The sequence below is a fragment of the Rhinolophus sinicus genome, linkage group LG07, assembly GCF_036562045.2.
Source record: "Rhinolophus sinicus isolate RSC01 linkage group LG07, ASM3656204v1, whole genome shotgun sequence".
Lineage (NCBI taxonomy): Eukaryota > Metazoa > Chordata > Mammalia > Chiroptera > Rhinolophidae > Rhinolophus > Rhinolophus sinicus.
Genome location: NC_133757.1, coordinates 93,127,233 through 93,143,834, shown reverse-complemented (window position 1 = coordinate 93,143,834; position 16,602 = coordinate 93,127,233). Strand labels below are relative to the sequence as shown.

General features: G+C 34.8%; 1 protein-coding gene across 9 annotated transcripts in view; it reads left to right on the top strand.

Moving 5' to 3' along the window:
• The first annotated feature begins 1,531 nt into the window (after positions 1–1,531).
• Positions 1,532–16,602, top strand: part of NEK1 (NIMA related kinase 1) — a 129,215-nt gene continuing 114,144 nt past the window's right edge. For 4 of the 9 annotated variants that reach the window (XM_074338305.1, XM_074338306.1, XM_074338304.1 and 1 more), the window contains exons 1-5: positions 1,534–1,690; positions 1,994–2,118; positions 9,865–10,011; positions 10,375–10,471; positions 14,952–15,049. In XM_074338305.1, coding sequence (XP_074194406.1) covers positions 9,895–10,011; positions 10,375–10,471; positions 14,952–15,049 — 312 coding nt within the window. In that variant the 5' untranslated portion in view covers positions 1,534–1,690; positions 1,994–2,118; positions 9,865–9,894. Of the gene's footprint in view, positions 1,841–1,993; positions 2,119–5,684; positions 5,727–9,864; positions 10,012–10,374; positions 10,472–14,951; positions 15,050–16,602 lie in introns of all 9 variants that reach the window. The other 5 variants (XM_074338303.1, XM_019731453.2, XM_074338302.1 and 2 more) reach the window with 5 other exon arrangements.

Sequence of the window (16,602 nt, the reverse complement as noted above, 5' to 3'; positions counted from 1 at the left end):
AGAAAAAAAACACTAAACTATACAGATGTTTATAAACAAGAAAGGGAAATCATCAAGTAATCCTCTTAACCCATGTTAAAGTCACTTGCTTTATTTACTCAACAATATATCAAGGGTATCTTTCTATGTCAGTAAAAATGGATTTAGATGACCCTTTTAAATGGCTTCAGAATATTCTATTGTTCGGATATATTATAATTTACTCCATTCCTTATTATTAGAATACATTGTTTCTATTTTTTCTGGTTATAAAAATAATGGTTATCTTTGTATATACAACTTCACCTGCTTGTCTTAGAAGTGAAATTGTTGATAGGCATATTGCTAGTATGCTTTCTACAAAGACTGTAGCAGTTTATATTCCCACTAACAGTTTATGACAGGAACCTAAAGAATTGTCTAAGGAGGTATCTGACTAATCATTCTTCATAAAAGCTGCAAAAAATAATTTGCTAGATTAGCAATTGGCAAGGTTTTCATATTGCTTTGCTATACAAAGGGACGTGGGTAGAACTAGAGTTATTGTGCATTTTGACACCAAAATTCCTCCTGACAACTGGAGTGGAAGAAGGGTCACCGGAGGTTAGCCTACAAGTGAGAAAATGAGGAAAACAAATCCTAGAGATTGAAGAGTGAAAAAACGGAAGCAGATTTTCTCCAGTTTTCCAGGTTGGATGACTTGCAGTGCCATCTTCTGGCAAAGAAAGCAGAACTTTTAATTTCCATAGTAGAAATAAAGTTTGTCTTATAAGTAGGACTAAACCAAAGACTGGCAGGAGAACCCAGTGAAGGTCTTGGTGTTGGTATGTTGGAAAGGGGTTGAGGGAGAAGGAAGCAGGTTTCTCTGAAGCAAAAAATCTGAATCATTTGACCTCTGAGGACTCTGGCAAAATCTAGCGTCTCTCCACCAAGCTACATACAACATACATACAACAGGTACAATTTGGAGTTATATCATCCTTCTCCAGCTTCAAGTTTGGATTCTCCGGTATCTCGGGGTAAGGCAATTTAGTCCTAGGGCTATCCAGGACGACACCAGATGTGATTCCTTATTACAGGAAAATCTGTTTCTATCTTTGAAAGTCCGCAATGAAGAAAGGTACTTATACTACTAAACTTTGAAATATGCCAGCAAGTAATTCATACACAAGTTAGATGTAAAGGTGTAGAAAACCACATTATACCTTACAATTTCTTTTTCAAGACTTAAAAATACTTTTTTGCTTTAATTCTTTAAAATATACTAGAAAAAGTCTTGTTTTATAAAGCAAAATTACTTTTAAAAAGGTGGCATCCCTAAGTAAAAGCCCTCATGTAAAAAAAAAGTGCTTTTCTCTGTGTAGTATGTGTGGGACAAAGTTATAATATGCTTTATTCCAAATCAACTTACAGTACTCCTTTCATCTTTCCTCCTGTCAACCGCTTTCTCCCGCAGTGCTCTGGCCCCGCCCCCGGCCCCGCCCCGGCCCCGCCCCTCCGCTCCTTCCGTCCCACCTCCAGTGCACACCGCCTTCCACGCGCTGACATCATACGCCAGCGCCAGTGACGCGCTGTTCGCTCCCTTTCGTCTGCGGTTCCTCCAGGGTTTAGAGCGCAAAAGTGCCGCGTCCTCTGCCTTGATCTCAAGCACTTCTTGGCATATCCCGGAATCTAGAACGGGCGTTGCGAGGCAGAAGGACGTGGCAGGCAGGTAGCATCCCAGTGCCAAGTGCCGCCCGTTCCCCGACCCTGCTGAAACCACTAGCAACCATCTCTGAAGTTAGATAGGCGGTAATCGAGGCACTCCCCCTGCTGTCGCCCGCGGTTTCCAAGACACTCAGACACCAGTTTGTTTCCTCCTGTTAGTTGTGTACCTGTTTTACGGGGCGTTGCCCAAGGCGGGACCGAGGCTAGCCTGAGCGATCAGCCGCAGGCTGTTGTCAGATGTGTCTCACTGCCCCCTTTCATATTGGGCTGTGAGCTGCGGGTGAGGCAGACTTGGTTTCTCTTTCAGGATGTCATTTTCGAAATGCGGAATGATGCCTCTGCCTCATTCAGTTCCTTAGGACGACTGCCACACCTAGACTGTTGCTTATCGATGTTCACCGTTATTCCCTACTACCGTCCTGTGTCATAGAGGTGAGTTGCAGTTGGGGAAAGCAATGATACGCAAGATAGTGAAATCTTTGGAAATGAGACCTTGCTTAGACTTGTTTATGCAGAGATTGCATGGGTACTCACCCTAAGTGCACGGAAAAAGAATATCCTTATCTTATTAGAATATTAATTCTCTAAGGAACAGTATGTATTACAAAGTAATCCTTGGACATTATTTTTAAAAACTATAGTGATAAGGGAGTTAAAATAATAATAGAAATCTCGGTATGGGTAAGCAATCATTTACACACTTATATGTTGTCTCTGTTCTTAAATTACCCATACATTTTAATTACAAAATGAATAGCAACTGGTAACCTATAATCTTATATTTCAATTTCCATAATTTGAAACAATTTTCATATGTAAGGCTTTAAAAGCTCTACTTTCAGAGTTCATCATAAGTCTTTTTATACAGGCCTAATTTTTCTGTAATGTAAGATCCACCCACAGGAAGCAGAAAATGTTTTATTGCCATTCTAAGTTACATCAGAAATATTTATGAAGGATTAAAAGTGATACCTAATATATGCTAATAGCCTTTTCTTATGATGCAGCAGTATTGTAGAGATGATGGAGGGGAGCCAAGAATGGAGAGAAGTACTCCTTTGTTTCTAGTTTAGATTTGTCTGGTGGTAGAGGATCCACAAATGTTCCTCATTTAAAATTGACTATTGTTGTAGGTGAAAGGTAAGGAGCCTGTTTTGTGGGAAAACAGGTTTTTGCACATTAAAAGTCGCCATTAGCACTTTAATAAGGGTTATGGAACTTTGCCACAGGAGTTCTTTTGAGGTCATTTTAATAATACATTGACATTGAATTCCAAGTAATTTTACTGTGTCTAATCTTCTACCTTCTAAATCCTGGTCATGACACCATTTCATGAATATAAATTGTTTACACGTTGGTAGTTTCCACTGGGGAAGCCGATAATTGTTGCATGGATAGACAACAGGGAAGAAAAAACAAATATTTGAAAAAACATCTAATAGGAATACCATTTTTGTTTTCTGCTTTTTTGAGTAATGAGAAATAAGGCAGGGACTTTTCTTACTGAGAAGATAAACTGACCATCTCTCACAATCCCGAATGGTACTTAATATTTTTGGAGAACTGTATGTATGAGTTACAGCTGCAGACAGTACCATGAAGGCTTCTTGAAATCTGTTTACCTTCATTTTGGTAAATTCCTTTACTAATGCTTCCCTTTGGGACAACTTGTCCATCAAATAACTGAAACAGCTGAAGAGACTTAATGTTCCAGATTGGTGGGGATAAAGTTTTTCATTCATATACTCTGATATTTTTCATATCTGGTGCACAAAATTTCATTATGTTAAACATTGCTTATTTGTGGCTTAAAGAAATTGTTAGTAAAATTCAAGGAAAAATATCTAATTTGACTAGAGGCAAGATTTTTTTTTTCTGGAGCATAGTTGACATATTTAAGAAGAGTGATGCCATATAGAAAAGCTTTGAATGTCAGGGTTAGAAGTTTGGAAATGGGGAACTGTTCTAGGATTTAACCAGAGAAATTGATTTAGGTAGCATTCTTCCTACTTCTATCAGTATTTATTATTGCTTTTAAATTTAAATTTAATTTTTTGTTTAGATAATACAATTATATAGTTTAAAATTCAGAAGGTATTAAAGATTGAAAAGTCATCCTCTCAACTACTCAGTTCTCTTTCCTGAAAGCAGTCAATATTACCAGTTTATTGTGTTATCTTCCAAGATGCTACATATATAAGCAATTAAGTGTGTGTATACATGTAAGAGTTCTACACACACACAGACACACACACACACAAACACAAGTAAATGTAAGTACAAATATACACACATATGTACTTTTTAATACACAAATGGGAGTATTACATATTTGTTATTCTGGTACTTAGAAATCAGTCCATATCAATAAATGTTGCTTCTTTGACTTGTTTATGGATATTTAAGTTTTGCCATTTCAAACAGTGCTGCAGAGGATAACTTTATACATGTTTCATTTTCATACATTTGGAAATATGTGTAGGGTAAATTCCTAGAAATGGAATAGCTGGGTCTAAGTGTTTGAACATTTGTAATTTTAGTAGATATTTCCAAATTATTTTCCTTAGTATTTGTTATCAATTTGTATTCTCACCATATTCTATTTCCTTATATTCCCCTCCAACACAGAACGATAACAAACTTTCTGAATTTTGCCACTCTGATGGGTAAAAATGCTATCTCTTAAACTTTTTTTTTGTGTTAAAATATACATAAAACTTATCTTGTACTTTTAGATTATATGTTTGTTTATGGGAGATTGAATACCTTTGTACAGTGTAACATCAGTTATATTCCTTTTTGTTGTTAACTTTAATTTCATATCCTTTATCCATTTTACTGTTGGATTTTTTCTCTATGAATACGTAGGAGCTTTTTATTTATTAGAAAAATGAGTCGGTGAGATATACATTCTTTTTGTCATTCAAATTTGGACTTAAATTTTTTTTTGCTATGCAAGATTTTTATGTAGTCATATTAATCCCTTAAGTCGTATGCTAAGCTATTCTGCTCTAAGATTATTAAAATTATCCTTTCATGTTTTATTACTATTATGTGTTTATTTTTTACATTTAAGTATTTTATCATTTAAAATTTGTATTGGTATAAAGTGAATAAATGGGTTTAACTTTATTTTTTTTCCCACATTGCTACCTAGTTGTCCAAGTACTATGTATTTCAAATCCATCTTTTCCCTTCTGATTTGATACGTCACCATGGTCATCCATCAAGTTAAAACTTTAAAAAAATATATATTTCTTGACTTTCTATGGTTTTGCAATTTCATAGTTATTATAGTTTTATAATGTGACTTGATAGCAAGTAGAACGAGTCTTCCTTCATTTTTTAAAAATATTTCTTGAGCTATTCTTGCTCCTTTTTTCATATTAACTTTAAAATCAGCTTGTCTAATAATTCATCCCCAAAGCTTTTGTTTTTATCAGGACAGCATTAAATTTGGAGATTAAGAATTAAACTCTTCCTATTTTGAATCTTTTTGTCTTCCTTCCTTTCTTCTTTCTTTTTGTGTGTGTTTTTGTTTTTTCTTTACTTTTCCTTTCTGTTCTTTCAGCGAATCTTTTTTGTTGGTGCATTTTTCAGTTTACTAATCCTGTCTTTTGTATCCTGTTTGCTGTAACACTTATGCAATGTGTTCTTAATTTCACATATTTTAGTTTGAGAATGTTCATTTACATTTTAAAAATGAATTTCAGTTCTTTGTTGAAATTCTCAATCTTTAAAAAAAAATCATCTTTGTCCATCTTTTTCTTATTTTCTTGAATATCTTAATAATGGTTAAAGTCCCCTACTGATAACTGAGTCTATTTTGTTTTTTTTGTTTTGATTTTGGTTGTTTGAGTCTCCTCCCCTTCCTCTTCCTTCTCCTTCTTGTTTTAGTCTTGCCCTGTATATGCACAATTTAGGAATGAGCTAACTGACAGGTGAGGAATTTATATGAAGATTTTTGGACTCCTTGTGTTCTTTTTCTTCCTCTCCAGGATTGTGGCAGCCCTAAACTCTGACCTCGGTCTCTTTACCCAGTAAGATTGCTGCTTTCTACTTAAGCTCCATTCTGCTATGCCACAGTTTGGAAAAGATCTTCAAGGAAAAGTCTGGGGTGAATGTGGAACTCACTAGTATGGTCCTACTGTTCAGTGATAATAGCCCCTCAATTCCTGTCTGTTTGGTTTATATATTTGACTCAGCGTTTGTGATTGTTTTTGAAGGTGGATGGTCTGATAGAAGCTACACACCATCATGGTCAGAACAGAGTGTCACCAATTATTATGTAGACTTTCGCTTATTCTCCCAGATTGTACAGGCATGCCTCGGAGATATTGTGGGTTCGGTTCCAGACCTCTGCGATAAAGCGAATTGTAATCTTTTTATTGGTAGAGGGTCTTGCCTTCAATTTGTTAAAAATGCAATATCTCTGAAGTGTAATAAAGTAAAGCACAATAAAATGAGGTATGCCTGTCTATGGTATTTCCATTCTCAGCTGTGTCAGGGATCCCCAATCTAGAGATCTCTCTAGTCTTCTGCCAAGCTGGGAGAGGGGTAGTCACCTGACTGGGAAGGGTGGCTGAGACAAACTGTGTCTAACTGCTTCTTACACAGTCTTTCAACCAATCTTGTTGTAGTCCTAGTATTACCCTCACTCTCAGAGGCAGCTGGTGTTTCCAGTTATTGAGCTAGTCTGTAGTGGAAATTGACCTATTTCTCTACTGGCTTAGGATACAGCTTTCTCTAGTATCCCAAGTCAATTGCTGCTTGTTTTTGTGTTTGTCAGCTTCTAGAATTTTATTGCTGTTGTTTTTCTCTCCTGTTCTGCCTTTTGATCTCTTTAAAGTTGTGTTAGGTTTGAGGAAGAAGTAGAGGTAAATGTGTATCTTCAGTTTGGTATATTTAACTGTAAGTTCCGGTTATTTTTTGACTTCTTAAAGATTTAGGATAAAGAAGTTACTCTTGTAGCTTCTTTTCTTTTTTTCGGAAGGAGAGGCTTTGGCTATACTTTTTGTGGCTAATAGTACATTCTAAACAGTGTTGAAGTTTACTGTTTTCTGACCCACCTCACTCTTTTATTTTCTTGTCCTTGAGTAATAGACTATTAGAGTTGGTAGGGCCCTTAAGGTAGGATTATGTTTAAATCTCTTGTGTTTTTAGACGAGGTAATTAAGGCTCAGAAAAGTCAAGTGGTTTGCTTTGGTCACGTAGCTTTTCCGAATCCATTGCTTTATTATATCACATAACTGTTTGGGAAGCTCAAATATCAAAAATGTCTTTGCTTTTATGCTTTGAATATCTTGAATATCAGATATGTATTATAGAGATTACATTGATACAATTGTTAGAGACCTTAAGAATACTGTCAAGTTGGTATTGTGATTTTCACTTGATGTTGGATGCTGAAGCATGTAAAGGGCAAACATTTATTTGTAATTTGAGTTTATTATAATAATGAAATTAGAACAGAATTTTTGTGTTCCTTCAGTTGCATGTTATGATGATTTTGGATACGTAAGCCTGTAGTACATTTTGTTATCTTTTATTTCATTTGGTTTGAAAGTCTTCTAGGATTGTAATTCAGCAGAGAAGTCTCACAACTAGGAAATCAGTTGATTGGTTAAATATGTTGTGAGATGCTGAAAGTAATCTATCTTGCATGTTTTCCCTTTCACTTCCTCTGGTGTACATTAGTCTAGCATGGACTCTACCGAAAAACTGGGGTTGTCAGTTGCTCTGAAACTCATCTACCAGAAGTCTGTCTTTGTTCATAAAGGTGTCAGCACTTATTTGATGGCAATTAGAGTCATGATTCTTCTCTGCTTTACTGAGTTGTCAGAACCGCAATGCTCAGTAATGTGGTAGGCAGCAGAATGCAATACTAGAAACTCTTGGAGCTTCCATCTTGTTAGTGTGGTCCCTGGAAAGGGACTGGCAACTAAATTTTGAGGCAGGGCCAAGTTGACTAATTTTGTTTTTCCTTCTTGGCAAAAGTTACAGAATAATGATGGTTATGAAATATTCCCATTAGGTGGTTATTAGTTCATGTAATTTGATTTATGAAATTTACTTTTCTAAGATGAGTTTATCTTGATATTTTTATCCTAATAGCATATTGATGTAACATGCTTTCATGTCCTGGCGAAATCATTAAATTCTGGCTAGTGTCCAGATAGCCATTATATTATGCCAGTTGACCAAAGTTGGACTTGAAAGTATATTCAGAATGACTTTTCTACTTTAACCACTGATATAATGCTGTAATGCTATTGTAATAGTTAATTTCTTGTTTCTTTCAAAGTTGCTAAAAGCCTGTCATTTCTTACAGAAATTTCGAATTGGAAAATGGCTATATAATGTTTTCTAAGGTAGAAGAAGGTTCCCACAAAATTTTATAAGGCATAATTATTCCATTTATTTTTATCAAGGCTATGTTCTGGCCTTTAGTCTTACAAGCCCGGAATATGGATTTTGTCATTTAAGGAAATTGGATCATTATTTTATAGGCAAAATAAAATTAAACAAATTATAGTATTGATAGATGAAATGAGAAAAAGGATTTGTTAATTTACAATGAGAAATATGGTTAACTGTTATAGTAATTTTAATATAGCTTCGTGAGAAGCCCATTTTCTCCTAGGAGGCCATCATACATAGAAATCCTGCTTGTTATGAATGAAAATAGAAAATAATAAGTTAGGTGAATTAAATATTTATTGCTTTTAGATTAGTATAACGAATACATGTGTCTTCACAGTAATGGTGATATTGCCAATAGGCAGTGCTAATGATTGCTTTTGGGACTCTTTCCTTCTCCTTCCATCTCCCCTCCCTTTCACTTTTTAAAATTTTCACTACCTAGCCTTTGTACTCTGGCTTCTGTCCCCACCAGTCTCCTGAAATTACTATTGCTAAAGCTACTAATAACAATCAAATATCTTGATATGGTCTAAGAGTCTAATTATACCAAAGGCAGAAATATAAAGAAAAAGTTGATAAATCTGTTCACATCAAAATGAACTTTTATATGTACATAAAATTAAAAAGCAAGTAGTATATAAGGAAAAAGGAATTTATGACAGAGAAGGGCTAATATTTTCATTAAAGGAGCCTTTATAAATTAATTTAAAAAAAGAGACTATGCCAGTAGAAAATGGACAAAGAATATGAATGACTAGTTCTAAAGATCAAAAATACAAACGCTCAATAAACATGGAAGAATTTTTCAAATTCCCTGGTAAGTAAAGGAAATTCAAATACAAATGACACACCATTTCCCCCATCAAAGAGAATGAGTAACAGTAACAACTAATAGTGCCGCAGTGCTCACTGTGCGCCAGGCCCTGTTCTCTGCGCTTTGCTGAGATGAACTGATCCTCCCAACAGTTCTGTGCGTACATACTGTTTTCACCCACATTTTACACATGAACAAACTGAGGTACCCAAAGATGAGTAATTTGTACAAGGTCACATACATAAGTGAAAAAGCCAGGATGCACGTCCAGGCTCTCCGACTCCAAGGTTTCAGTGCTCTTTATGGCCTATCGAAGATTTTAATAAAAAGCAGCCAGTGTTATAAGAGTAGCTAGGAGCATGCACTTTTATACACTGCTGGTTAGAATATAAGTGAGGAGACGTTTCTGTAAGACAGTTAAAGCAATGTTTGATAGCTTTAACATGTGCATATTCTTTGAACTCGGAGTGTATCCTCAGGAAATTTTTATGATTATGTAAAAATATATATGGAAATTTTATCTGAAGTTCTTTTAGAATAGCAAACACTAAACTATTTAAATGTCTAAGAGGGGATTGGGTAAATAACTTGGGAAATAGTCTTATGAAGCTTGCATTCTTATGGGAGATAATAAAGTAATGCTGCTAATTCACTCCGAAAAAGTTTGCTTCTCTCTCCCTATACATTAAATATATACAGTATTTGACTTTACAAAGCATTCTTATAAAATTGAAATATCATGGTTTTTCTTTTTAGCTGTAACTAGGTTGCATGAGTAAAATTGAGATAAAGTTTATTTAACTTTCAGTAAAGATTTTAAATATCCTTTTTTTAAAGTAAGCAAATCACTAAGGAATTAGAATTTTAATTAAATGTTATAATTGTTATAAAGACATGCTTATGTCTGTTAACTGTTACTTTTCTTATGTCTACTATATCAGTTAAGATGCCTTAGACTTAGAAAAAGAACCATGGAGAAGTATGTTAGACTACAGAAGATTGGAGAAGGTTCATTTGGAAAAGCCATTCTTGTTAAATCAACAGAAGATGGGAAACAATATGTTATCAAGGAAATTAATATTTCAAAAGTAAGTATATTTTTCATTTGGTTATAAAAGGTCTCATTGTTAGAGAATAAAAAGAATATGGTAACACATAACCTAAAGTAAAAGACTGCCATAATACCAGAGAGAACAATTAATTTCAGAATAGTCTGCATATCCTTTCAGATTTTTTTCTATGATATATGCTTTTGTTTATATGTCTACTGTTCTATAACCTAATCTAGTTTGAACATCTTTAAATGTTTTTATTTGTAAATTGAACTCTTTTTAACTTCCGACTGTTATTTCCACTGTACTTATTGTTACCATTATTTTTAACCACTCTCTTATTGATGGCATGGGTTGTTTATTGATGTTTTATTATTTTCTTTTTCCTTCCCATTTAAGATGTCCAATAAAGAAAGGGAAGAATCGAGGAGAGAAGTTGCAGTGTTGGCAAACATGAAGCATCCAAATATTGTCCAATATAGAGAATCATTTGAAGGTCAGATAAATTTTTCAAGAGAGTTCCAAAAACTCCTAAACCATATAATAACTTTTGGATACTTTCCTTATGAGGAATCTTTTTGCGAATGTATTCTGAGGAAGAAAAGTACATAAAATCAATTAAAGGTCATTCAGGTAACACAGAAACAGGGACTGTGATCAAATACACAGAATCACCAGATAAAGTTACACTATAAAATTTTAGAAGGAACTTGTAAGCCAGGGTTGAAAAGCTTGCAAGACACAGGAACTCTCATCCCCCGTAGTCTAACAATTCCATTCCTATAGAAATACTACTATAGCACACGGACACCTGTACAAGAATGTTCAGTGTAACATTATCTGTAATATTTAGTTTTTTAGTAAAAAACTAAAAACAACGTAAGTATCCGCAACAGACAACTGGCTAAACAAATTATGATAGAGCCATAAAATGCCTACAGTGAGATACACTACAGTTGTTAACATGAAAGCTGTAAAGAATGAGATGCATCAATACATAATGACATTGAAAGATATCCATGAAGTAAAAAAAAAACAAGGTGCAGAAGCACATACATATGATCCCACTTGTTTCTAAACAATAAAAGTTTTATGTATATTTGTTCCATGTAGGCACAGAAAATACAGTAAAGAATAAATACTAATTTATTGACAATGCTTGCTAGTAGGGAATGGGAATGAGGGTGGAGTGAAACAGAGTACTTAGGTTCATGAATGCAAGTCTTTTAACTTGAAATATTAAAATCTTGATGAAAGAAAGAAGAAACTAAACAATAGATACTAGGGGAAAGATAAAGAAAATTTGAAGTCCTGGGAAGGAAGAGATGATTAACGTTGTATTCTTTTACACAGGTATAAATCCTCATTTCATTGCCATAATAAAACTAATGAATAATATGAGTACCTTATGACATAACGTGTTAATCGATCCATATTTTTAAAAATATGTTCTGTTATACTGGATACCAAGTTTATCTCGGAGCAAGGATTCTTTAGCTCTAATTCAAACTCTGACACCGATATGTGATGTGATCCTGAAACAGTCATTTAAACTATCTTCTACTAGATTCAACAATCTAGATTAGCTTTTTGTTTTGTAATTTATAGAGATTTATGATAATAATGGGAATAAATTCAATAGAACTTCAATAAACCCCCCAATCTACCTTTAGAGAAGCTTTGCCTTATCTTAGTTCCTGCATTAACAGACAGTATATATTTCCAAAATAGCAATATAGCTATGACGTTTTAAGACCCTGAGAACACTTTCAACATACCTCAGTATTGTAATGGTAAGGTATACAGGAGAACACTAATGAGTAGGGTTACTTTCTAAAGATCACAACATTTTTTCTGTTTAGTCTAAAAGGATGTAAATTACTGTTCTTGCTCTGTCTAAATTCTTAAACGTACCACATTGCTTCTTCTTAAGTAATTATAGTAATAGTGACCCAGTCTTACACTACACGGGGACAGTGGGTGTATTATCCTGGAATCAAGCCGATACTCATGTGTGCATCTATGTATTGAAGCAAAAGTCTTTCTACTCTACCATCTTTAGTATGTAAGTTTTTCAGCCTAATGTTAGCTTTTCCCTTTGTCCCAAGATGGCTCTTACAACTCTAGACACATGTCTGCCTCCAAGGCGAAAAAAAGAGGGGATGGCAGCACCAGCAGCTCTTTTCTGGACTCATTCCTTTAATCAGATAAGCAAGTGCTTTCTCAGAAGCCACTGTTTAGATTTCCTCTTAGGTCTTATTGGCCAAAACTGGGTCAATGACCACCTCTAACTGTAGAGGAGACTGGAATTAGAAAATCGTGGATTTTTTTTCAGCTTCTAAAGTGAGAGGTGATGAAGGAAGAAGAGTGTTAGAATTGGCTTTTGGGTTAGCTAGCCCACAGTGTTTTGCTGAGTGATCGGAGCTTATACCCTCATTACTGTTTTCCTGTGAAACTCTTGGTCATTTTCTTACATGCACTGAGGCTTTGTCACTTGCTTTACAGTCTTTTTGCCCAGACTTCAAGCAGTGTCTTGTGGTTGTTTTGTGTTGGTGCTGTATGTGAATTACCTAGACATTTTGTTTAAATGCAGGTGGTGGTTGTTTGGGGGATTTTTTTTTTTTTGTAGGCTATTTTCTTCTCCATTGGTGTGTGAGCACATTGGTGATGAGGGTGGTGACTTATATTTCTGTATCTCTAGCATCTTGTGTGAAGTGTTTGGCACATAGTAGCTGATGCTCAGACATTTGAATGTTTCGAGTGGGTACAAAACAGATCAGTACTCCCGTCATTCTGTTAACCTTACATTTTAAGTAGTATTTATCCCAAAAATAAATAATAGATCTTTAAGCAGCAGAAAACATTACAGAGTCCATGTACTAAAGCTCAAGCACGTTATTTCAGGATTGCTTGTCCATCCCTTTCTCACGTCCTGTTTAACCTTCTCTGTCTCCCTGCCTCTGTTTCTCTCTCTCTTTCTCTCTCTCTCTCTCTTTCTCAGGCACACACACTCTTTAAAATCTTTTGATAGTTTTATTTATTTTTTGATACATGCATGTGGTACCAAATTCAAATGTTACATAACAGTAAAATGTTTGCCTTCTATTCCTACCTTTAGGTCACCTATTGTCCTTTCCTGGGGCTAACCACTGTCTTGTGTTTCCTTTATACTACATAAATATTAACATCCTATACTTTTTTTTAACTTTTTTTTATTAGTTTCAGGTGCACAAAACAATGTAATAGTTAGACATTTATCATTTATATCCCTCACACAGTGACAACCTCCCTCCCCCCATCCACTACTCTGACCTTACACACAGCCATTACATTTCCACTGTCTCTATTCCTAATGCTGTACTCCACTTCTTGTAACTATATATATATATGTATATATGTATATATATATATATATATATATATATATATATATATATATAAAATTATAGTTGACATTCATTATTGTTCAGCTTCAGCTTCAGGTGTACAGTGCAGTGATCAGGCATCTACATCATCCCTGAGGTGGTCTTCCTAATGAGACAAGTGTCCATCGGAATCTTTACCGCATTATTGATTACATTCCCCAAATTGACTTTCGTAACCCCATGGCAATCTTGTGGTTACTGACTGCTTTCTAATCCTCTCACCTTCTCCCTCGTCCCCAACTAACACCCCATCTAGAAACCCTCAGTTTTTCCTCTAGATATCTGAGACTTTCTGATTAGTTCATTCATCTATTCTTTTCTTTAGATTCCACATATAAGTGAGATCATATGGTATTTGTCTTTCTCTGTCTGACTTATTTCACTTACCATAATGTTCTCTAGATCCATCTGTATTGTTGCAAATGGTAAGATTTCATGCTTCTTTGTGGCTTTCTAATACTCCATCTATACTTTTTTTTGAGGAGGACACAGCTCACAGTGGTCCATGTGGGGATCGAACCGGCAACCTTGGTGTTATCAGCACCATGCTCTAACCAACTGAGCTAACCGGCAACCAGCCACCCCAACATATTTTTATAAGTAGTGGCTTGTACGATCTCTTTTTTTTGTTAACATTGTGATTTCTCACATGTACATTTGGGTGGTCTTTTCATATTAATCATAAAGAGTTATAACAGATTCTTAGTTAGCTCGATCGTGTAGGTTCCCAATCCATGGCACATTAGAAGCAGCGTAATCAGAAGGAGGTATGAGTCCTGCAAGTAATAACATCACCACAAGGTGTAAGAAATAAGTAGCGCTAGAAATAAGGCCAGAAGCACAGGATAGTAAGAGAAGTGAAATCTGTTCTTTGCGTTGCAGTACTTTTACTAGTATGTAGTGATTTAGTCAATGTTAGAAGTAGTATCAGCCAGTCTTCCTTACTTGGTAAGAATAAGCATAGTCTTATTCTTATTTAAGAATAAAGGGAAAGAGAAGAGTTAAGAAGTGTTCTAGTCCTGTCCACCCACAGGGCAAGTCATAAAAGTATTATTAATAATAATTATTAAGATACGCATTTTCAATATTATTGATTATATTACTTATGCTATACTTCAAAAATACCATTGAAATAATACATATAAAAAGAGTTAAAAAATACATGTTTTTAACTTAAGATATTTTCAACTTATGATGGGTTTTTTGGGACGTAAATCCCTTGTAAGTCAAGAAGTATCTGTATATCCGTCTGCATTTTGTCTGTATTCCAGAAATGTTTGGGTCAATGTGGACACTGCTATCTAATAGGATGGTGTATTGGTAGAAAAATCATTAATGACGGAGTTGCCTGTTGACCCAAGTTATTGTACAATCTGTGTAACCAGTATACCTTAACTTTGCACTCTGATTCTTTTAAGTGTGGTTCTATTTTTTGTTTAACGGGGCACAATTAATTAATTGCTGCTTTTTAGTAAACCTTTAAGTACTTTTAATTAATCTATGCTTTTGATACACATTTTAAAAATGGAATTTAATGTTTATATTTTGTAGAAAATGGCTCTCTCTACATAGTGATGGATTACTGTGAAGGAGGGGATCTGTTTAAACGAATAAATGCTCAGAAAGGCATTTTGTTTCAAGAGGATCAGGTGAGTTAACATGTAGGAGATTGACTCTTCCTTCATAATATTATTGAGAAGTAATTTATTTAAAACTGCAAGTGCTATTTGTAATTATTAGGGCCGTTTGATATAGTATTCTAGTATCTTAGTCACATTCCTGTTCTAATTAACTCCCATCGTAGTTCAGTTCTCCATCTCATTTCTTGTCTGTAATATTGTATGTGTAATAAATGTTATACTCTGTGTATATATTTACATAAAAATACACAAATTTATGTATATAGCTTAATTACTCATTGTAACAGATGAATCATTCTGCATCCTGTCAATCTGGCTTACTGCTACCAGACCATTCTTCCTAAAATGTGGCTTTGCCAGGTAACTTCAGCTCTTGAAGCCTTGCATTGGCAACTGCATTAAATCTAATCTCTGTTTTAATGTCAAGGATCTCTAAAATATGACCCTATCCCACCTAAGAAGTCTCATTTTTTTCTATTATTTCCTAATGTGCATATGTTTTCATTTAACATTTTTATTAAGCATGCATTTTGTGTTAGGTAGTGGGACACATGTTTATGCATTTCATTCTTCTCATGCGCTTATACTGATTATTTATTTATTTTGGTAATACCTTTCCCCCAACTCTCTCTTTTTAACCATTTTTTTTAAAAAGGTCAGCTCAAGTCTAATCATCTGTGATCTTTTCCGTCTCTAAATTACATTTCTCATCACCCATTCTTAATTTTCATTGTATGCTTTTACAAAGGGGAATCGAGGGAGCACAGTGTTTTATTTGTTATCTCTTTTAATTCTCATAACCCCCCATGAATTAGTGTAGTTTTTCTATTTGGTAAATAAGAAATCCAAGAGAGGTTAAGTAGCTTTCCCCAATCACATAGTCAGTGTCTGAACTTGCTTCTAATTCCAAAGCTTATAGAATTTTCTTTTTACAAACAAAATAAATTGTAAAATTACTAAGAGGTACAGCAATGGAAAGTCTTTCACTAGTGCTCCATTCCTGAGATGACCACTGTTTTTAGTTTGGTGTATCTTTCCAGCCTTTCTTTTTCATATTTGTACATGTACACGTAAACATCAAGACACACACATATTCAGAAATGGGATAGTATATGAGTATATACCATGCTCTCTCTTGCTTTTGTCACTTAAAAATTATTTGGATTATCTTTACATGTTAGTCCATAACAGATTAATTATATTAGTTTTAATAGCTGCATTATTCCATTCCAGCAAAACCTGTGCTTTTTATTTCTTTTTACTCTTTTTCTCTTCATACTCCATTTCCCATCACCTCCCCTCTATAGGCAGCTATTCCAGAGCTAATTTTTTTTTTTTTTAAGATTTTATTGGGGGAAGGGGAATAGGACTTTATTGGGGAACAGTGTGTACTTCCAGGCCTTTTTTTCCAAGTCAAGTTTTTGTCCTTTCAATCTTAGTTGTGGAGGGTGCCGTTCAGCTTCAAGTTGTTGTCCTTTCAGTCTTAGTTGTGAAGGGCGCAGCTCAGCTCCAGGTCCAGTTGCCGTTGCTAGTTGTAGGGGGCACAGCCCACCATCCCTTGC